This window comes from Dreissena polymorpha, chromosome 13, assembly GCF_020536995.1.
Source record: "Dreissena polymorpha isolate Duluth1 chromosome 13, UMN_Dpol_1.0, whole genome shotgun sequence".
Taxonomy (NCBI): Eukaryota; Metazoa; Mollusca; class Bivalvia; order Myida; family Dreissenidae; genus Dreissena; species Dreissena polymorpha.
Window position 1 is genome coordinate 58347148 of NC_068367.1, and position 22645 is coordinate 58369792.

Here is a 22645-nt window from a genome sequence, read left to right on the forward strand (position 1 = left end):
AGTCTAAAATCCACATCTGGTGTGGGCCTGACTTGTCATTGGCCATCTTTTACACATATTTTAACACTTTTACAATATTTATAGTCTATTTAACTTGTATTAACAATTTTTTTCTGTTAGTTTTTTTCTACTATGTAATAATATTTCTCGACAGTATATATACCTGTGACACACTGATGGGACTTACATTTTCTTATTGTTTGAATTTACCCATAAAACTTTCTTCCTGATCCCTAATACATTTTAATTGTTGATTTTTGCTTTAGTTTAATTAATTTGTGTTTCCAAATAAAGATTTCAAAAATTTATAAAGAGCCGCACTCTCTGAAAAGGAGGTTTAATGCATGTGAGAAAAGTGTCCAGTCCACACAGGCTAATCAGGGACGACACTTTCATCATAAACTGGATTTTTGCTAAGAAGAGACTTTCTTTAAAAGAAAAATATCATAAAAGCGGAAAGTGTCGTCCCTGATTAGCCAGTGTGGACTTCACAGGCTAATTTGGGACAATTCTTTATGCACATGCGAGGCTCATATACATTTTTATGCTACACTTAGTGACTTTAGTGTAAGCTAACAAGCAATAAATGTGATTTTTCAAATAAATATTTTTTTAATAAAGTAATGATCAGCTTGAAATTTGTAATAAAAGAAAGCTCTTTTTTCCAAATTAGTCTATTTTTCTTAGGTATTTTGTTGTTCTGCTTGGTTTCTTAGTTTGGCTAGAGCACTAGTTTATAAGAGTGCTGTGTTTTTAGCTAGACTGTTTCGCATAGATTTTTTCTGATACTTTTGCAGTAATTGTTTTATAGACAGGTGTAATAAACTGGAACCATTTGTATTCAGTGCTTGGAAAGATTTTTAACTCTCTGTTTTTGCCTATGTTTCACCTTTGTTTTTCATAATCTTCTGTCAACAATTTTCTTATATCAGTATTTCTTTCCCAAACAAACCTAGTTTGGTTATTGATCATTTAATAAGAATTTGATTTGTAAATGATGTGTGGCCCACCATTATCTGTCTAACCGTCTGTTTGTAAGTAGACACAAACTTGTTTGAATTACTTCTCCAACTCTTAACGCTCACATATATACTTGCAGGCATGGTACCTTTTGATTTCTATCATCCTACGTAAAAAAATACAAAAGTTATGCCTTTCTGTAAACTTAGACATTCTAAATCCTGATGCTACATATTGCATTCTCCGTCATCGGGTGGTATCCTTCGTAGCCATGGTGACAAAGTCTAGTTATTTTAGTTATTTGATGTATACACTCACTTTGTGTTGTTTCAGTCTCCGTCACTTTTAATTTCACCATTCTTTTCTATTATACATGAGCCTCATTCTGGGAAAATGGGGCTTAAAGCATAAGTTGCGTAAAGTGACGTCCCAGATAAGCCTGCGTAGTCTGCACAAGCTAATCGGGGACAACACTTTCTGCTTTTATCGAATTTTTTGTTTAAATGACGTCTCTTTTAAACAAAAATCCAGTCTAGGCGAAAAGTGTCCTTTCTGATTAGCCTGTGTGGACTGCAGAGGCTAATCTAGGACAGCATAACACACATGCATTAAGCCCTGTTTGCGAAGAGCATGACAAAGCCCTGTTGAGGCTTGTATGTTTTTAGCATGTTTGAAGAGGGTTTATAGATGAATTACGTTCTCCATTTGATTCAACTTAAGGGGAAATATTTTTGCCAAAGTCAGTTGTATAAATAATTGTGTCATGTTTTTTTAGCTCAGCTGTTTTCGGTGAAAACCCAAGGTATTGTCATAGCAAGCTCGTCATGTCGTCCGCTGTCCGCGTTGTGCTAAAACCTTTACATTGGCTCTAAAATAAAAGTGCTTCCACCTACAACTTTGAAACTTCATATGTAGATGCACCTTGATGAGTTCTACACGCCACACCCATTTTGGGGTCACGTCAAGGTGACTGTGACCTTAAAAAAAATAAACAAAAAATAAAACTCTTACAAGCTTTCATTATTTATGCTCCCCTGAAATTTTTGGGGGAGCATATAGTCGCCGCTTCGTCTGTCCGTGTTTGTGTCCGTCCATCCGTGCACAATTTTTGTCCGGGCTATTTCTCGGCAATTAATGACCGGAATTCAATTAAACTTTATGGGAAGCTTCATGCGCATATTATCAGCGGGTTCTGGTCGGATGATTTTTCACAGAGTTATGGCCCTTTGAAATTTTCTATAAACTGTACATATAGTGCAATTCTTGTCCCCCCAACTACTAGACGTTTCCTTTTATCTGAATATATAGTGCAATATTGTGACAAAAAAAAACTTTGGGGAGCATCACCCGTCTCCGACGGTTTCTTGTTAAAAACTGCACCCGCAGCCGAGCGTTGGCACCCGTTATGCGGTACTCTTGTTAAACTTCTGTGATACATATTGACAAATGAATTGTATATTGTAATGATGATGGAATCTATTATGCATGAATTGAGCATGGCATTGTGCTTTTTTTAAACTGAAAGTGTTAAAACTTAAACTTAATAATTTCATAAATGATAGTAATTTTTTTTTTAAATATATTTCTTAATTCAATTTTAAAACATTGTATTCTACAGAAGGTCAGGTTTGTCTATTTCTTTGATACATGAAAGATGAAACAAGGTCGCTGTGGTGTAATGGATATGGTGTCCGCCTGGCGACCGGGAGGTCACGGGTTCGATCCCCGCTGTGGGATCGTTCTTTCGATCTCCCATATAGACACCAAGTACTGGTTCTAGGCCCAGGAAACGGACTCGAGAGCATTTCAAATAAGTAGGAATTACTTTCTATGCAATCGAGCTAAAATAAATAGGTTTAAACTAAAGATGAAACAAAATTGGAAGAATTGTATGCTTATGCGTTTCCAAATTAAATAATTGAAATTATATTACATATTTGTGCCAAGTGAATGCAATCTGTTACCAGGTTAAGGATATTATTGTAGATTCCATGAAAGCATTTCTAATTTGGTCACATTTTTACGATACCGGCATGTCACAGACAAACATTTGACATTATGGGTTTTAGCTGTCATACATTAAGATATGTTACCAAACCAAAATGCAGACAGTAATTATTTTTTTAAGTTTTCTTGAAATCCTTTACAGCTTGCGCTTTGCTACATTAAGTTTCAAGCCAGTGATTTTTTTTGCTTGACAACTTACAGCCTGTGCCTTTTGGATTTGGAAAAATAATGCAATAAACCATGATTTATATAGGGAGAAATGAAACATTATTAATATGATTATAACAGTAATCTGATTCTTTATCAGTGCATGTTTAACTGCATTTTTTATGCCCCAGGTAAGGTGGCATATTGCAATCTCACCGTCCGTCTGGCATTCCGCTTTCCGGAGGGTTTTTATACAACACTTTCAGAAATTGAGCTTATTTTTGGTGGTATGTGAGTCTACCTACATGATCTACATATGAAGTGTGAAATTCGCTCCGGTCCATTGATTGTTTGCGAAGTTATGGGCCTTAGACTTAGATATTTTCTTTAAGATAACCGTTTTCTGGAGATTTTTTTAGGCAACACTTTCAGATATTGAGATGATTTTTGGTATGTCAGTCTACCTACACGACCTACAAACTAAGTGTGAAATTCATTGCGTTCCTTTGATTTTTGGCAAAGTTATGGGCTTTGGACATAACATTTTCTGTAAAATGGCTGCGTCTTTAAAGCGCAGTAGGTGGCATTGTGTTTCACTTACGCGAGTCTTGTTGAATTGATATTTTAAAGTGCTACAGATTATTCCGCTGAATAATAAACTCAATAGACCAATATTTAGTTCATTTGACAAAGTAGAGCTTTTGGGGGCTATTTGGTAAGATTTTGGGGGAAAACTAGTTTTTGTCATTGAAAAACACCTTCTAAGAGGCTGTAAATTTTGGCCAAAAAAATCACTGGGAGCAATTAGTTAGAAACACACATTGTTTGTACTTTGCAGATGAACTGAAGAAAGCCATGCCAGAGTTCAAGAAGCATATTGCCAGTCTGGTGCTTCAAGGTTCCGATGGAGAGGAATCGACCAATGGGACGCCTCTCTCCAAGGTCAGTTGAGGTCACATGGTCTGAACCCACATGATAGTTGTATGTCTTCATTGTGTGCTTACAGACCTGTGAGTTAACTCTTTCAGTGCTGGAACCGAATTTCGAAGGCTTTTGCAAACAGTTTGGATCCAGATGAGACACCATAGAACATGGCGTCTCATCAGGATCCAAACTGTTTGCTCTTCTCATAGTTTTCTTTGGAAAAAAAATCGAAGAAAATGCTAATTTTAGAAATTCAGCAGACGACATTTTAGCAGACGACGAATTTGCCAGCATGCAAAGATTTAAACAATATTGAACCAAAAAATTAAACTGCATGATAGTTGTATATCTTCATTGTGTGTACATATCCTGTGAGTTAGACAAAATTGAATTGAATATTTCATGTCCTTGAAATTTATTTCACATCCTTGAATTGTATGCATTATATGTTGTTGTTAGTTCTATCCATGGGCAAATGTCAAATGATTGTTGTTAAAGTGACATAATTTAATGTGTAAAATATTGTTTTTGTGAAAATATGTTTCCCATTCCAAACTATATTGTTTACCCTTATTAGCTGTAAGGATAAAGTTCAACCTTTTCTGCCACCTCATATCCTTAGTTGCACTAATTGTTCCACATTCATCCGATTAAGGCTATACTGTCTGTAAATATGACTGCGCTTCCAGCCATCTTCCTCTTTTATCATACACCCAAGCAAAATGAACCCCCTTCTAGGAAAACTGTACTTAACACATGTGTGTAAATGCAGACTGCACATGTGTGTAAATGCAGACTGCACATGTGTGTAAATGCAGACTGCACATGTGTGTAAATGCAGACTGCACATGTGCCTAAATGCAGACTGCACATGTGCCTAAATGCAGACTGCACATGTGCCTAAATGCAGACTGCACATGTGCCTAAATGCAGACTGCACATGTGCCTAAATGCAGACTGCACATGTGCCTAAATGCAGACTGCACATGTGCCTAAATGCAGACTGCACATGTGCCTAAATGCAGACTGCACATGTGCCTAAATGCAGACTGCACATGCTAATCAGGGATGACACTTTCCGCCTACACAGATTTTTGTTTTTAGATGAGACTTATTTTCTATGAGAAATTCCATAAAAGCTAAAAGTGTCATTCCTGATTAGCCTGTGGGGACTGGGAATACGCTTTATGCACATGCTTTAACTCTTCCAGTGCTGGAACTGAATTTTGAAGGCCTTTGCAAACAGTTTGGATCCAGATGAGACGCCACACAACGTGGCGTCTCATCAGGATCCAAACTGTTTGCTATTCTGATAGTATTCTTTGAAAAAATATCAAAGAAAATGCTTATTTTAGAAATTCAGCAGACAACATTTTTGCAGACGAAAAATTTCCCAGCATGCAAGCTTAGTTTTCCCAGAGCACTGCTCGTATAATCATAGTGTTATTCCTTTACCAATATTGTATGCTTCATAGACCGACAATCCTTTCCCATGTTTACAGGACCCAAGCAGTTCCTCCCCCTCCTCCCAACACAAACTCTTGCACTCTGACCGAGACATCAGCGCCCAGGGTGACCGGGATTCTTCGGAGATTACGTACGAATTCACAGTCGCCTCCGTTCCGTCGGGATTCCAAAACTTGTCGCAACGGGATTCCGAAGAGGAGAGTTTCGAAACGGAAGAGATCGTTGAATATTATCCGGCTCAACAGAATGTTTTGCAGCATGCCCTGCTAGAAACTGGTAGTCCAAGGGTTATACCCGATCTTGAGTCCCCTAAAGAGCATGCAAAAGCAATCTGTGTCCATCCGCATGATGTGTTCCAAGATATTGATGTCGAAGGAACTGATGATGTGAAAGATGATGATAAAGACCTTAATGAGAAGGTAAAGGTAAAAGAAGTTGAGGTAACTCGGGTTGTTGATACTGAAGTTTTGAATGATACTAAAACTGTAGATATTCCTGAACAAACTAAGGAGAAGCCTGTTGTTGTTAAGGTGAAGAAGCCAGAGGAAAAAGAAGAATTTGTTATCACATTTGATGAGTTGTCAACTCTGGACTTCAGTGCCAGTAATCCTAACGATCAAAAGAAGCCTCGCAGAGAGTTTAGTGACACTCCTAAGGTGAACTATAGAATTGAATTTCGCAATTCTCGTGATTTCGACGAAGAGGTTATTCAAGCTTCAAATACTTCCATAGTAAATCATGCTCCAGTATTTGACGAAACTAGCGGCAAGCAGACTGTTGATATTAACATAGCAAACCAGTGTTCAAATATAAGTTTTCAGCCAAATTCAGAAGGAGAGGCCGAGAATTTGTTAGAAGAGAAATCTATATCTTTTATAGCGCTTCCTGCTGAAAGGACTGCAGTGAAGGAAGAAAAAGTTGAAACTAATGACGAAGTGGAGGTTAATCTAGAGAAAGAAACTTTTGCTTCCAAAACGGTAATTCAGTTGAGCCAGTCCAGTCCACCAGTAATCTCACATACTGGTAGCAGAGAATCGCTGCAGACTAGTAGCCGAGAATCGTCAAAGACTAGTAGCAGAAATTCGACGCAAACTAATAGCAGAGAATCAACTCCAAGACGATCAGACGATGATGCAGAGTCCGCCAATCTAATGCAGACACAATACCAGCAGATGCAACAGCAGATGGCAATGTGGCAGAACCAGCTGCTGCAGAACCAGCAGCTTTTAGCCAGTTCCTTGTCACCTGACCCTCCATCGCCCAATCAGACGCCTGGGATTCAGGACCAGTCCAGTCTGCAGCTTCAGCAGTTGCAGTTGCAGATCCAAATGCAGCAGCAAATGCTGTTGCAACTGCAGCAGAGCATCGCAACGATTTCCTTCAACAAAAACGCGGTAGTAGGTCCCTCCCAACAACAAACCTTGCTGCAAACACCTGCTGCTGGCTTTTCGACCCCACCCAATACCGGAAGCAGCGGTGGCAATAGCCAAATGTCCTCCCCAAACTTTTTAAGTGGCCATGAATTTCAGACATCAACACCTATCCCTGATATGCCCAGCCAGCGCGGCCAGAGAGACGGTTCCCTGTCCCAGGTTCCAGTGGCCCCTACCCTTCCACCGGCTCCTGGCCTTGAGGCCAAGTCAAAGGAAGTCAAAGCAGACGCAAAATACACGAAACCGAAACAGAAGCGTTTTGAGCGACAGCTTGATCCAAGGGAACAGCTGATGCTTGATATTCGAAATTTCGGAAAGAAGGGATTGAACAAGGTAAGGAATTTGCACGTGCTGCATTGTTGAGCTTCTTTAAATAATGTTATATGAAATACCTTCAAAAGAAGCCTTTAATGTTTTGTTGCCCATACTTTATTATTTTCATTATTGTTTCTTTCACATTTTTGCATGACTTCAAATTGTATATGAAATACTGACAAAATGGGCCCTTTATGTTTTGTTGCATGTTTTTTCTTATTTTATAATTGTTTTTTTTTCTTTCACAATTGAGCATGGTTGCCAACAACAGTTTTTCAAGGTCATCCGGTAGTTTTTATTTCGAAACTCAAAATTCCTGCTTATCTGTCACCTTTTAGTTGTGGGTTTCATAGCCATAATTTAAGTGGCATGCATTTACAACATGATGTCCTCTTTTCCTTGTATGTCAAGTGAATTTAATTCTTTCCTGCTCAGAGGGAAGTGAAAATGGCTATATGCAACCACATAAAACCAGAACAGCTTCCAAGTAACTTGCAGTCTGTTAAGATTTTTTTATTTGTGCTGCGCATCAGTATCTGAGGGTTGGAAATGAAGGCTTTAAAACTTGGATCTAGTAAGAAAGTACTTAAATTTAAGTTGATTTCTAAGGGACAACAAACGGGTCAAAATGTGAATCTGAATAGGAAATGGTTAAGTAATACAAAAAATATATCAGATTTAAATTTTGAAGCCAAGAGGAGTGCGGGACAATATTATATGTGAGTATTTAAGATAGTGTTTGTGTTGGGAATCAACATTGTTACTTTGTTCACGCTGAACTTTTTACATTCAGTCTCGCATTCGAAGGTATAAATAACATATAGCGAGGGTTGATAGTGAAACTATTGTATCTTGTATATACAACTGTAAGCAGATACAATAGTTAAACAATTGACCCTCGACATTCCGTCACCCTTGAATACTGGAGTTATCTACCTATTCTATGTATTGCAATATACAGCAGTTACTCTTCACATTCACCTGAAACCCTTAGAATATATCATGTGAAAAAAAGTGTAATTCCACAACCAGTCAAAGTATTTTCGACTGACCTGGCATTATGTGTACGCTTTGTTATACGAAACATGGTTAAGTAAGAATAGCATGCACACTGTATGTATCAGCAATAGTTTATGGTATAAGATATCTACCTAATCACAGGTTTACCTTAAACACTGATTCAACATGCATGCACTCTTCTCATAAGCCCATTTTATAGTATGAATTGCACAACGTAAGTGCATGTCAGAAAATTATATGTGAATTACGTGTATATATTCCTGTGACTGTAAAATCAGTTTTGCACTTTATGTTCATGCAATTTTATGCCCTTATCCTCTATGTATGCTTGCAATTTGCATGACCTTATCTATTAAATACCTATAGAATAAAGTATAGAAAAGGACATATAATTACTATTTTTCCAATACTGCAACGTATGAAACTCTTTAACAAAATATACAGGTGTTATTTAAATGTAATGACAACATACTGATGTTAACAAAATTATGTCACATAGGCATACATTTAATTTACTGAATGCATGTTTTATAAAATATTCAAACGATTAAAGATTTGAGAACATAACCCTTTGCACCTAATATTTTGTGCAAAGAACATATAATTCATGGCTAATAAGTCTGAAAAACTTTTTTCAATCTCAGTTTTGCAAATGCTTTCCTCACGAAGATGTCAATATGACACTATTTCTGGTTCTATTTTGTCAAGCATTCTTTTTTGCAGATGCGCATTTAGTTAAATAATCCAATCTGTTTACCCATAAATGTGTCCATTAAAAAAACATGCATGGAAAAAATTCATGAGCCCTTTTTATGCCCGCGGATCGAATGATCGGGGGTATATTGTTTTTGGCCTGTCTGTCATTCTGGCTGTCTGTCATTCTGTCCAAAAACTTTTACCTTGGTCATAACTTGTGCATTATTGAAGATAGCAACTTGACATTTGGCATGCATGTGTATCTCATGGAGCTGCACATTTTGAGTGGTGAAAGGTCAAGGTCATCCTTCAAGGTCAAAGGTCAAATATATGGCTTCAAAGCAGCGCAGTAGGGGGCATTGTGTTTCACAAACACAGCTCTTGTTGGAAGCTACTTTTCACCTGCTTAAATAAAGTGATAAATTACTATTTGTATACATGTATATGAAACTTTTCTGTGAAAAGTGGTTTAAATGCGTGTGTGTAAAGTGTTGTCTCAGATTAGCTTGTGCCGCCTACAAAGGCTTATCAGGCATGACACTGTCAGTCTAAACTGGATTTTCAACAAGTCTTTCTGTAAACGAATTATACAATATAGGCGGGAAGTGTCGGCCCTGATTAGCCTGTGCAGACTGCATAGGCTAATCTGGGATGACACTTTACACACATGCATTAAACCCCCTTTTCTGAGAGTCTCATTTGTATATATTTGTTTCTCTTTCCTTTGCAGGTTCCAGTCAAGGCCACTCACTGGCATAAATGATGAAATTCCGATTTATGTGTGATACCACAAAACATTGGCATACGTGTAACACTTGCGGAGAATGTGCATATATATGTCATGCAATCTGTGTATAGGTTATGGAAAAATTGGCATATACGTGTAATGCAAATGAGGTATTTGCAGAATGTGTAACATATTGTGAGAATTTGCATATGTGTAATAGAATGTGAAAATATGCATATGTACAATGCAGAATATGTTAAGCAGATGAAAATATGGCATATGCGTGTAATGGATGCAGTTTTCTGTCAGATGTGATCATGATGGCGGTGACATGTGTAATTCAGAGAGGTCAGATGTGCATCACGAGTAGATGGAAGCAATGTACAGATGAAAACTTAACTACTGGCCAGTCGACGATCACATAAAAGCCCAACGCAAGGGTTCTTATAAAGATGAATGTTTTCTGTAAAGGAAACCTTTCGGAAAAAAATGCAATTAACCTGTGTACGTTTAGGCTAAGTTACTATATGCAAGGGAAAAATATAATCCATAAATTGCTTGTACAAGAATGTGCATATATTAGTCAAATGTGTATCTAGAATTATGTTATAATTACTTGCATTCCTTTTCTTCCATATAAATGTTTAGTAAAGTTATATGTGTGATCAAAACAGAAAGTTCAGTTCGAAGCGTCAAGATGTTTGTAAATATGTTTTATCTGATGCATATCATGATTCCTGGTTATATGTTTGTTTTCTTCCAATAGAGACTGTAATGTATATTATAAAAATATATTTAGCAATTGTAAAATATTTTAAAGGGGTGCAATATTACATTAATGATAAGAAAATTATTGTACAGTTATTATATGGACAAAACTTTATTATGATCACCTTATGCCAAGATTTCTATTTGTCAGTTACTGATTTTTAAAGGAAATTTTTTTGTTCATGCTTGTTATTTCTCCTTATTCATAAGCAAATATCCTAAGAGCTCTTAATTAAATGGTAATTCAGTTTCGTCTTAATAATACTTTATATTTTTAACCAGGTTTTCTGAAGGAAAAAACTGGTTATTAGATTGGCGAATGCGGGCGGGCTGGCTGGCTGGCTGGCTGGCGGGCTGGCTGGCTGGCTGGCGGGCTGGCGGAATAAGCTTGTCCGGGCCATAACTATGTCGTTCATTGTCAGATTTTAAAATCATTTGGCACATTTGTTCACCATCATTGGACGGTGTGTCGCGCGAAATAATTACGTCGATATCTCCAAGGTCAAGGTCACACTTTGAGTTCAAAGGTCAAAAATGGCCATAAATGAGCTTGTCCGAGCCATAACTATGTCGTTCATCGTCAGATTTTAAAATCATTTGGCACATTTGTTCACCATCATTGGACGGTGTGTCGCGCGAAATAATTACGTCGATATCTCCAAGGTCAAGGTCACACTTTGAGTTCAAAGGTCAAAAATGGCCATAAATGAGCTTGTCCTGGCCATAACTATGTCATTCATTGTGAGATTTTAAAATCATTTGGCACATTTGTTCACCATCATGGGACGGTGTGTCCCACGAAAGAATCACGTCAATATCTCCAATGTCAAGGTCGCCACGACTAAAAATAGATTTTAAAAAAAAAACACTTACAAAGGGGGTTAATTTTTTTTGGTCATTTCAAAAGTTCAGTTTGAGTTTTCTCCCTTTATCAGATTTTTTTTTCACAATGAAAACCTGGTTTTGTGACAATTTTGTCCCTTGTTCTTTTAATAAATTTGCAAAAGTATTGAATGGCAAGAAGCAAAACCTACTGATTTCCCATGAGACATAAATTTTTAAAATCTGATATGTAGCTTAATATTATTTCCAGCTTTGAACTACACATATTAAAGCACTGATATAAATGCAAGATCCTATACACCATCTATGTTTTATCGATTTCCTTTTAATAATAGCTATTTGTGAAAGTATAATACGTATACTTATGATAGTGTGGATTCATTTATTTTTATTAACTTGAAATTTCATTGATTGATAAACTCTGGCATTTTTGTTTGATCGTCAATTCGTTAATTTTTTATCAGTTCTGGTATAAGTCTTCAACGTTTGTTCGTTCGTTGGACATTTTATGTCTTGGTTGAGAGGTCCTTTCAAAATTCAAGAAAAATTATTTTCCGAAGAATAATATCAAGTTTACGGTAATAAATAAGGGTAGAGTTTTTAACTAGCTTGATATCTTTTCAAGCCTTTTTTTATCAGACACAAAATTTGCTTAAATTATTAAATGTTATGATAATGTACTTTGTATACATCATTATTATATTTTTCTTAAGTATTTGATATGTTTCTAATCATAGGCTGTTAATTTTTGTAGGCATTTAGACCTTTCAAAACAATAATGTTATATATATTTTCACATGTTTTATGTAATAATGGTCATACACAATATAATGCCCATGTAAGACATATATTCGGTTACATTACTTTTTAAGACAGTGTAAGAAATTGGTCTTCCACTTATCGTCTTGTGTTTTTGTTTCAAGCATACTTTCGCTATCACATGTGTCCACAAAATTGAGGCACATTGTAAAAATTTTGCATATTAGAAATTACATTTGTGTTTACATCTTTCATCCAAGAGTATCATTAACTTAAATCAACTCAAACTTAATTTTTAAACAGAAAAAATGAAATTAGCTATGTATTACTGCCATAAACAAAATCAGATGGAGCAATAAGATACGGTATTCTTTAAGTATAAGTTAATTATAAAAAACAATGTTTGTCCAGTACTTAGAATTGTTAATCATTTAAATATTCAGACACATGTTTGACTGTATGCTGGATCCTATATTAATCAGTGTTTCAAGTTGATGTCCATTGTGTGTAGATACTGTACGTTCAATTGCATCATGTTGATTTTAATCAATGTATTGGGGTATATTTGCTGTCAGCAGTAATGCTGTCAGACTCAAACTGCATGAATTCAATGAATTCACTAAAAGTACAAGAAGTTTTACAATTAAATAAATGGAATTTTCTTGAACCAGTGTAGAATCGACATGAAACAAGTTTGTTTTATTGTTTCTTATCTGCCTAAAATAATATTTTAGTCTGTTTCTTATGTGATATTTAAAAACTGTGATTTAAAACTTAATCACTTGCACAACAGTACTGTAATCAAAATTTATCTTGCAGTCTCATTTGAAACATAATTGATGTTGCTAAAGTTTACAGGTATTGTTTCTTTGCATTTACGGTAATATTTACCGTATCTTATATGATGTTAACATAAACTTTACCAGGGCTTTTTTTCCTGTTTTTGTGAAGCAGCCTTGGCCCCCTTATTTTGTGGAAAAAAAAACTCATTTTGTGAAAAAATGAGTTGCTAACTGTTCAAAGTTGTGAAAAAATGAGTCGCCAACTTTCTAAAATTGTGAAAATTTAAGTAGCGAATTTCGCAAATCGTGAAAATGGCCATTCTCACAGAAGGAAAAAAAGCCCTGTTTACTAACTTGTTTCATTTTCATGCTAAAAACTATGGACTGTAACAGGCTCAATTATAAGGGAGCGATTCACAGCGACTTCTTTTCAAATTGTTTTTAATTTCCATAACATTTGAACCCTTTGAGCGCTGGAACCGGATTTTAAAGGCCTTTGCAAACAGTTTGGATCCAGATGAGACGCCACAGAACGTGGCGTCTCATCAGGATCCAAACTGTTTGCTATTCTGATAGTATTCTTTGAAAAAAATCGAAGAAAATGCTAATTTTAGAAATTCAGCAGACGACATATTAGCAGAAGACAAATTACCCAGCATGCAAAGGGTTAAAGCTATCTCATAAAATCAAATCCTTGATTCATCAATTAATTATGCATGGAACCTGCATAAAGAAGATATCACTGCTAGTAACAAAACTGTCCATTTGACGCAAGAGATTCCATTTCCATAATTCAGGGACTCTGTTTGTTTTTAGAAATATGCTTTTAGTATTCCAAAGAGCTAATTGAAAACAATATACAAAACATGTATAATATGATATGATATTTCAGTTTCATTCTCATCAAAATCTTCACAATAATTGTGTAAAAATAGGAGAGCATTTCCTTGTTCACATAGACATCTTCTATTTTATTTCAGACATGCCCACATTTTCCAAATTAAACCACAGCGTATTTCAAAGACTCATAAAATTTATTTGTTTCGTTTTGGTTGCTGTCCGTTGCTACATATGTTTATCAGATAATTGAACTTACTCATTGTTTTTAACTCTGTTATTAGTAAGTTGTCATATTATTTTTCCATGCAATATTTATATATAATTATATATAAAACTTATATATTTTTGTACAGGTTGAGACTTATTCAGTTATCTCGTGTAAAAGATTTATTTACAACGAATACTGACTTGTGTTATTTATTTATAGATCGGGCACAAAATAAGGACTTTGCATTTCATTATTTGTGTTCATAAAATGGTTTAATTAAAAGATACCATAACTGTTATTTCAGTTTGACATTGGGTAAACTATAAAGAATGTCGGACATGTGCATTCCTATCTGGCAGACATATGCCCCCGGTGGACGTATGAATACCTGAAAATATATCATCCTGCTAGTTTTCCACAAAGAATACTGGCCTTCCCATATTGTCATCAGTTGTAGCCAATAATCAGGTCTCCCGCTGGGTAAAACAAAGTTGGCCATACTTAATTTCGCCACTTTTAAAAAGTTGTTGACATTATTTGTCAATTATATTGGCCACAATTCAGATTCTATGTAAACATAATTGCTGCTTTTAAATACATGTACCATAAACTGCAATTATGTTTATGAAACAAAGCCAAACAGTTCTTAACAGTAGAACCTATCATTTCTATGTATCACTCAATAGGTGCAAAAAGGTACCATGTGCCTATTCATTTCATTACATGAAACCTTTTTGCACCAATGAGGGGATATGAAACATGTCATGTAAAATCATGTACATGGTTGTAAACATTGTTCATTGTTTGTAGGGTTGCGAACTAGACTAGTTAAGGCCAGGGAAGTAAGCATCATTTTCAAATATTTGAAATAATAAATCATGTTGGCAATTAAGTGAATGGCTTAATTGATTGTAATTAATTTATTGTATTATACTTATGAAGCTGTTGACACTTAATGGGATGATTTGAAAACTTTCTGGATGGTAAGTGTCTCTTGGGAAGCCATCTGTCTGCCTCCGTTGAAAAATATCCAGAAAACATATGTCTGGCTTTCATTTGACCCAATTTGCCCTAGTCTGATACAAGTAGGGCTCAAGCTGTTATAGGTTGGGCTAGAGTCTGTAATAAATGGTTCTAAAGTCTGTTATAAGTGGTGCTAAAAGTCTGTTATAAGTGGTGCTAAAGTCTGTAAGATGTGGTGCTAAAGTCTGTTATAAGTGGTGCTAAAGTCTGTAATAAATGGTTCTAAAGTCTGTTATAAGTGGTGCTAAAAGTCTGTTATAAGTGGTGCTAAAGTCTGTAAGATTTGGTGCTAAAGTCTGTTATAAGTGGTGCTAAAGTCTGTAATAAATGGTTCTAAAGTCTGTTATAAGTGGTGCTAAAAGTCTGTTATAAGTGGTGCTAAAGTCTGTAAGAAGTGGTTCTAAAGTCTGTTATAAGTGTTGCTAAAGTCTGTAATAAATGGTGCTAAAGTCTGTTATAAGTGGTGCTAAAGTCTGTTATAAGTGGTGCTAAAGTCTGTAAGAAGTGGTGCTAAAGTATGTTATAAGTGGTGCTAAAGTCTTTAATAAGTGGTGCTAAAGTCTTTAATAAGTGGTGCTAAAAGTCTGTTATAAGTGGTGCTAAAGTCTTTAATAAGTGGTGCTAAAGTCTTTAATAAGTGGTGCTAAAGTCTTTAATAAGTGGTGCTAAAGTCTTTAATAAGTGGTACTAAAGTCTTTAATAAGTGGTGCTAAAGTCTTTAATAAGTGGTACTAAAGTCTTTAATAAGTGGTGCTAAAGTCTGTTATAAGTGGTGCTTAAGTCTGTAAGAAGTGGTGCTAAAGTCTGTTATAAGTGGTGCTAAATTCTGTAATAAATGGTTCTAAAGTCTGTTATAAGTGGTGCTAAAAGTCTGTTATAAGTGGTGCTAAAGTCTGTTATAAGTGGTGCTAAAGTCTGTAATAAATGGTGCTAAAGTCTGTTATAAGAGGTGCTAAAGTCTGTTATAAGTGGTGCTAAAGTCTGTTATAAGTGGTGCTAAAGTCTTTAATAAGTGGTGCTAAAGTCTTTAATAAGTGGTGCTAAAAGTCTGTTATAAGTGGTGCTAAAGTCTTTAATAAGTGGTGCTAAAGTCTTTAATAAGTGGTGCTAAAGTCTTTAATAAGTGGTGCTAAAGTCTTTAATAAGTGGTGCTAAAGTCTTTAATAAGTGGTGCTAAAGTCTTTAATAAGTGGTGCTAATGTCTGTTATAAGTGTTGCTAAAGTCTGTTATAAGTGGTGCTAAACTCTGTAAGAAGTGGTGCTAAAGTCTGTTATAAGTGGTGCTAAAGTCTGCTATAAGTGGTGCTAAAGTTTGTAAGAAGTGGTGCTAAAGTCTGTAATAAATGGTGCTAAAGTCTGTTATAAGTGGTGCTAAAGTCTGTTATAAGTGGTGCTAAAGTCTGTAAGAAGTGGTGCTAAAGTCTGTTATAAGTGGTGCTAAAGTCTTTAATAAGTGGTGCTAAAGTCTTTAATGAGTGGTGCTAAAGTCTGTTATAAGTGGTGCTAAAGTCTGTTATAAGTGGTGCTAAAGTCTGTAAGAAGTGGTGCTAAAGTCTGTTATAAATGGTGCTAAAGTCTTTAATAAGTGGTGCTAAAGTCTTTAATAAGTGGTGCTAAAAGTCTGTTATAAGTGGTGCTAAAGTCTTTAATAAGTGGTGCTAAAGTCTTTAATAAGTGGTGCTAAAGTCTTTAATAAGTGGTGCTAAAGTCTTTAATAAGTGGTGCTAAAGTCTTTAATAAGTGGTGCTAAAGTCTTTAATAAGTGGTGCTAAAGTCTTTAATAAGTGGTGCTAAAGTCTTAAATAAGTGGTGCTAAAGTCTTTAATAAGTGGTGCTAAAGTCTTTAATAAGTGGTGCTAAAGTCTTTAATAAGTGGTGCTAAAATCTATTATAAGTGGTGCTAAAGTCTGTAAGAAGTGGTGCTAAAGTCTGTTATAAGTGGTGCTAAAGTCTTTAATAAGTGTAGCTAAAGTCTTTAATAAGTGGTGCTAAAAGTCTGTTATAAGTGGTGCTAAAGTCTTTAATAAGTAGTGCTAAAGTCTTTAATAAGTGGTGCTAAAGTCTTTAATAAGTGGTGCTAAATTCTGTTATAAGTGGTGCTAAAGTCTGTTATAAGTGGTGCTAAAGTCTTTAATAAGTGGTACTAAAGTCTTTAATAAGTGGTGCTAAAGTCTTTAATAAGTGGTACTAAAGTCTTTAATAAGTGGTGCTAAAGTCTTATAAGTGGTGCTTAAGTCTGTAAGAAGTGGTGCTAAAGTCTGTTATAAGTGGTGCTAAAGTCTGTAATAAGTGGTACTAAAGTCTTTAATAAGTGGTGCTAAAGTCTTTAATAAGTGGTACTAAAGTCTTTAATAAGTGGTGCTAAAGTCTTATAAGTGGTGCTTAAGTCTGTAAGAAGTGGTGCTAAAGTCTGTTATAAGTGGTGCTAAAGTCTGTAATAAATGGTTCTAAAGTCTGTTATAAGTGGTGCTAAAAGTCTGTTATAAGTGGTGCTAAAGTCTGTAAGAAGTGGTGATAAAGTCTTTAATAAGTGGTGCTAAAGTCTTTAATAAGTGGTGCTAAAGTCTTTAATAAGTGGTGCTAAAGTCTTAAATAAGTGGTGCTAAAGTCTTTAATAAGTGGTGCTAAAGTCTTTAATAAGTGGTGCTAAAGTCTTTAATAAGTGGTGCTAAAGTCTTTAATAAGTGGTGCTAAAAGTCTGTTATAAGTGGTGCTAAAGTCTTTAATAAGTGGTGCTAAAGTCTTTAATAAGTGGTGCTAAAGTCTTTAATAAGTGGTGCTAAAGTCTTAAATAAGTGGTGCTAAAGTCTTTAATAAGTGGTGCTAAAGTCTTTAATAAGTGGTGCTAAAGTCTTTAATAAGTGGTGCTAAAGTCTGTTATAAGTGGTGCTAAAGTCTGTAAGAAGTGGTGCTAAAGTCTGTTATAAGTGGTGCTAAAGTCTTTAATAAGTGGTGCATAAGTCTTTAATAAGTGGTGCTAAAAGTCTGTTATAAGTGGTGCTAAAGTCTTTAATAAGTGGTGCTAAAGTCTTTAATAAGTGGTGCTAAATTCTGTTATAAGTGGTGCTAAAGTCTGTTATAAGTGGTGCTAAAGTCTTTAATAAGTGGTGCTAAAGTCTTTAATAAGTGGTGCTAAAAGTCTGTTATAAGTGGTGCTAAAGTCTTTAATAAGTGGTGCTAAAGTCTTTAATAAGTGGTGCTAAAGTCTTTAATAAGTGGTGCTAAAGTCTGTTATAAGTGGTGCTAAAGTCTGTTATAAGTGGTGCTAAAGTCTGTTATAAGTGGTGCTAAAGTCTGTTATAAGTGGTGCTAAAGTCTGTTATAAGTGGTGCTAAAGTCTGTTATAAGTGGTGCTAAAGTCTTTAATAAGTGGTGCTAAAGTCTTTAATAAGTGGTACTAAAGTCTTTAATAAGTGGTGCTAAAGTCTGTTATAAGTGGTGCTAAAGTCTGTTATAAGTGGTGCTAAAGTCTGTTATAAGTGGTGCTAAAGTCTGTTATAAGTGGTGCTAAAGTCTGTTATAAGTGGTGCTAAAGTCTTTAATAAGTGGTGCTAAAGTCTTTAATAAGTGGTGCTAAAGTCTTTAATTAGTGGTGCTAAAAGTCTGTAATAAGTGGTGCTAAAGTCTTTAATAAGTGGTGCTAAAGTCTTTAATAAGTGGTGCTAAAGTCTTTAATAAGTGGTGCTTAATTCTGTTATAAGTGGTGCTAAAGTCTGTTATAAGTGGTGCTAAAGTCTTTAATAAGTGGTGCTAAAGTCTGTTATAAGTGGTGCTAAAGTCTGTTATAAGTGGTGCTAAAGTCTGTTATAAGTGGTGCTAAAGTCTGTTATAAGTGGTGCTAAAGTCTGTTATAAGTGGTGCTAAAGTCTGTTATAAGTGGTGCTAAAGTCTGTTATAAGTGGTGCTAAAGTCTGTTATAAGTGGTGCTAAAGTCTGTTATAAGTGGTGCTAAAGTCTGTTACAAGTGGTCCTAAATTCTGTTATAAGTGGTGCTAATGTCTGTTATAAGTGGTGCTAAAGTCTGTTACAAGTGGTGCTAAAGTCTGTTATAAGTGGTGCTAAAGTCTGTTATAAGTGGTGCTAAAGTCTGTTATAAGTGGTACTAAAGTCTGTTATAAGTGGTGCTAAAGTCTGTTATAAGTGGTGCTAAAGTCTGTTATAAGTGGTGCTAAAGATTGTTATAAGTGGTGCTAAAGTCTGTTATAAGTGGTGCTAAAGTCTTTAATAAGTGGTGCTAATGTCTTTAATAAGTGGTGCTAAAGTCTTTAATAAGTGGTGCTAAAAGTCTTTTATAAGTGGTGCTAAAGTCTGTTATAAGTGGTGCTAATGTCTTTAATAAGTGGTGCTAAAGTCTGTTATAAGTGGTGCTAAAGTCTGTTATAAGTGGTGCTAAAGTCTGTTATAAGTGGTGCTAAAGTCTGTTACAAGTGGTGCTAAATTCTGTTATAAGTGGTGCTAATGTCTGTTATAAGTGGTGCTAAAGTCTGTTACAAGTGGTGCTAAAGTCTGTAATAAATGGTGCTAAAGTCTGTTATAAGTGGTGCTAAAGTCTGTTATAAGTGGTACTAAAGTCTGTTATAAGTGGTGCTAAAGTCTGTTATAAGTGGTGCTAAAGTCTGTTATAAGTGGTGCTAAAGATTGTTATAAGTGGTGCTAAAGTCTGTTATAAGTGGTGCTAAAGTCTTTAATAAGTGGTGCTAATGTCTTTAATAAGTGGTGCTAAAGTCTTTAATAAGTGGTGCTAAAAGTCTGTTATAAGTGGTGCTAAAGATTGTTATAAGTGGTGCTAAAGTCTTTAATAAGTGGTGCTAAAGTCTGTTATAAGTGGTGCTAAAGTCTTTAATAAGTGGTGCTAAAGTCTGTTATAAGTGGTGCTAAAGATTGTTATAAGTGGTGCTAAAGTCTGTTATAAGTGGTGCTAAAGTCTGTTATAAGTGGTGCTAAAGTCTTTAATAAGTGGTGCTAAAGTCTGTTATAAGTGGTGCTAAAGTCTTTAATAAGTGGTGCTAAAGTCTGTTATAAGTGGTGCTAAAGTCTGTTATAAGTGGTGCTAAAGTCTGTTATAAGTGGTGCTAAAGTCTGTTATAAGTGGTGCTAAAGTCTTTAATAAGTGGTGCTAAAGATTGTTATAAGTGGTGCTAAAGTCTGTTATAAGTGGTGCTAAAGATTGTTATAAGTGGTGCTAAAGTCTGTTATAAGTGGTGCTAAAGTCTGTTATAAGTGGTGCTAAAGTCTTTAATAAGTGGTGCTAAAGTCTGTTATAAGTGGTGCTAAAGTCTGTTATAAGTGGTGCTAAAGTCTTTAATAAGTGGTGCTAAAGTCTTTAATAAGTGGTGCTAAAGTATTATAAGTGGTGCTAAAGTCTTTAATAAGTGGTGCTAAGTCTGTTATAAGTGGTGCTAAAGTCTGTTATAAGTGGTGCTAAAGTCTGTTATAAGTGGTGCTAAGTCTGTTATAAGTGGTGCTAAAGTCTGTTATAAGTGGTGCTAAAGTCTGTTATAAGTGGTGCTAAAGTCTTTAATAAGTGGTGCTAAAGTCTGTTATAAGTGGTGCTAAAGTCTTTAATAAGTGGTGCTAAAGTCTGTTATAAGTGGTGCTAAAGTCTGTTATAAGTGGTGCTAAAGTCTGTTATAAGTGGTGCTAAAGTCTGTTATAAGTGGTGCTAAAGTCTGTTATAAGTGGTGCTAAAGTCTGTTATAAGTGGTGCTAAAGTCTGTAATAAGTGGTGCTAAAGTCTTTAATAAGTGGTGCTAAAGTCTGTTATAAGTGGTGCTAAAGTCTGTTATAAGTGGTGCTAAAGTCTGTTATAAGTGGTGCTAAAGTCTGTTATAAGTGGTAAATAAGTGGTGCTAAAGTCTTTAATAAGTGGTGCTAAATTCTGTTATAAGTGGTGCTAAAGTCTGTTATAATTGGTGCTAAAGTCTGTTATAAGTGGTGCTAAAGTCTGTTATAATTGGTGCTAAAGTCTGTTATAAGTGGTGCTAAATTCTGTTATAAGTGGTGCTAAAGTCTGTTATAATTGGTGCTAAAGTCTGTTATAAGTGGTGCTTAAGTCTGTTATAATTGGTGCTAAAGTCTGTTATAAGTGGTGCTAAAGTCTGTTATAATTGGTGCTAAAGTCTGTTATAAGTGGTGCTAAAGTCTGTTATAAGTGGTGCTAAAGTCTGTTATAATTGGTGCTAAAATCTGTTATAAGTGGTGCTAAATTCTGTTATAAGTGGTGCTAAAGTCTGTTATAAGTGGTGCTAAAGTCTGTTATAAGTGGTGCTAAAGTCTTTAATAAGTGGTGCTAAAGTCTTTAATAAGTGGTGCTAAAGTCTGTTATAAGTGGTGCTAAAGTCTGTTATAAGTGGTGCTAAAGTCTGTTATAAGTGGTGCTAAAGTCTGTTATAAGTGGTGCTAAAGTCTTTAATAAGTGGTGCTAAATTCTGTTATAAGTGGTGCTAAAGTCTGTTATAATTGGTGCTAAAGTCTGTTATAAGTGGTGCTAAATTCTGTTATAAGTGGTGCTAAAGTCTGTTATAAGTGGTGCTAAAGTCTGTTATAAGTGGTGCTTAAGTCTGTTATAAGTGGTGCTAAATTCTGTTATAAGTGGTGCTAAAGTCTGTTATAAGTGGTGCTAAAGTCTGTTATAAGTGGTGCTTAAGTCTGTTATAAGTGGTGCTAAATTCTGTTATAAGTGGTGCTAAAGTCTGTTATAAGTGGTGCTAAAGTCTGTTATAAGTGGTGCTAAGTCTGTTATAAGTGGTGTTAAAGTCTGTTATAAGTGGTGCTAAAGTCTGTTATAAGTGGTGCTAAAGTCTGTTATAAGTGGTGCTAAAGTCTGTTATAAGTGGTGCTAAAGTCTGTTACAAGTGGTGCTAAATTCTGTTATAAGTGGTGCTAATGTCTGTTATAAGTGGTGCTAAAGTCTGTTACAAGTGGTGCTAAAGTCTGTAATAAATGGTGCTAAAGTCTGTTATAAGTGGTGCTAAAGTCTGTTATAAGTGGTACTAAAGTCTGTTATAAGTGGTGCTAAAGTCTGTTATAAGTGGTGCTAAAGTCTGTTATAAGTGGTGCTAAAGATTGTTATAAGTGGTGCTAAAGTCTGTTATAAGTGGTGCTAAAGTCTTTAATAAGTGGTGCTAATGTCTTTAATAAGTGGTGCTAAAGTCTTTAATAAGTGGTGCTAAAAGTCTGTTATAAGTGGTGCTAAAGATTGTTATAAGTGGTGCTAAAGTCTTTAATAAGTGGTGCTAAAGTCTGTTATAAGTGGTGCTAAAGTCTTTAATAAGTGGTGCTAAAGTCTGTTATAAGTGGTGCTAAAGATTGTTATAAGTGGTGCTAAAGTCTGTTATAAGTGGTGCTAAAGTCTGTTATAAGTGGTGCTAAAGTCTTTAATAAGTGGTGCTAAAGTCTGTTATAAGTGGTGCTAAAGTCTTTAATAAGTGGTGCTAAAGTCTGTTATAAGTGGTGCTAAAGTCTGTTATAAGTGGTGCTAAAGTCTGTTATAAGTGGTGCTAAAGTCTGTTATAAGTGGTGCTAAAGTCTTTAATAAGTGGTGCTAAAGATTGTTATAAGTGGTGCTAAAGTCTGTTATAAGTGGTGCTAAAGATTGTTATAAGTGGTGCTAAAGTCTGTTATAAGTGGTGCTAAAGTCTGTTATAAGTGGTGCTAAAGTCTTTAATAAGTGGTGCTAAAGTCTGTTATAAGTGGTGCTAAAGTCTGTTATAAGTGGTGCTAAAGT

The 22645-nt window shown here is 35.3% G+C and overlaps 1 protein-coding gene across 14 annotated transcripts in view; it reads left to right on the plus strand.

Moving 5' to 3' along the window:
• The window catches only part of LOC127856309 (uncharacterized), an 82395-nt gene extending 68306 nt beyond the window's left edge, over positions 1–14089 (plus strand). For 12 of the 14 annotated variants that reach the window (XM_052392440.1, XM_052392432.1, XM_052392433.1 and 9 more), the window contains 4 exons: positions 3953–4056; positions 5541–7271; positions 8047–8060; positions 9700–14089. In XM_052392440.1, the coding sequence (XP_052248400.1) occupies positions 3953–4056; positions 5541–7271; positions 8047–8060; positions 9700–9754 (1904 nt within the window). In that variant the 3' untranslated portion in view covers positions 9755–14089. The remainder of the gene's footprint in view (positions 1–3952; positions 4057–5540; positions 7272–8046; positions 8061–9699) is intronic. The other 2 variants (XR_008037956.1, XM_052392439.1) reach the window with 2 other exon arrangements.
• Positions 14090–22645: the final 8556 nt, after the last annotated feature.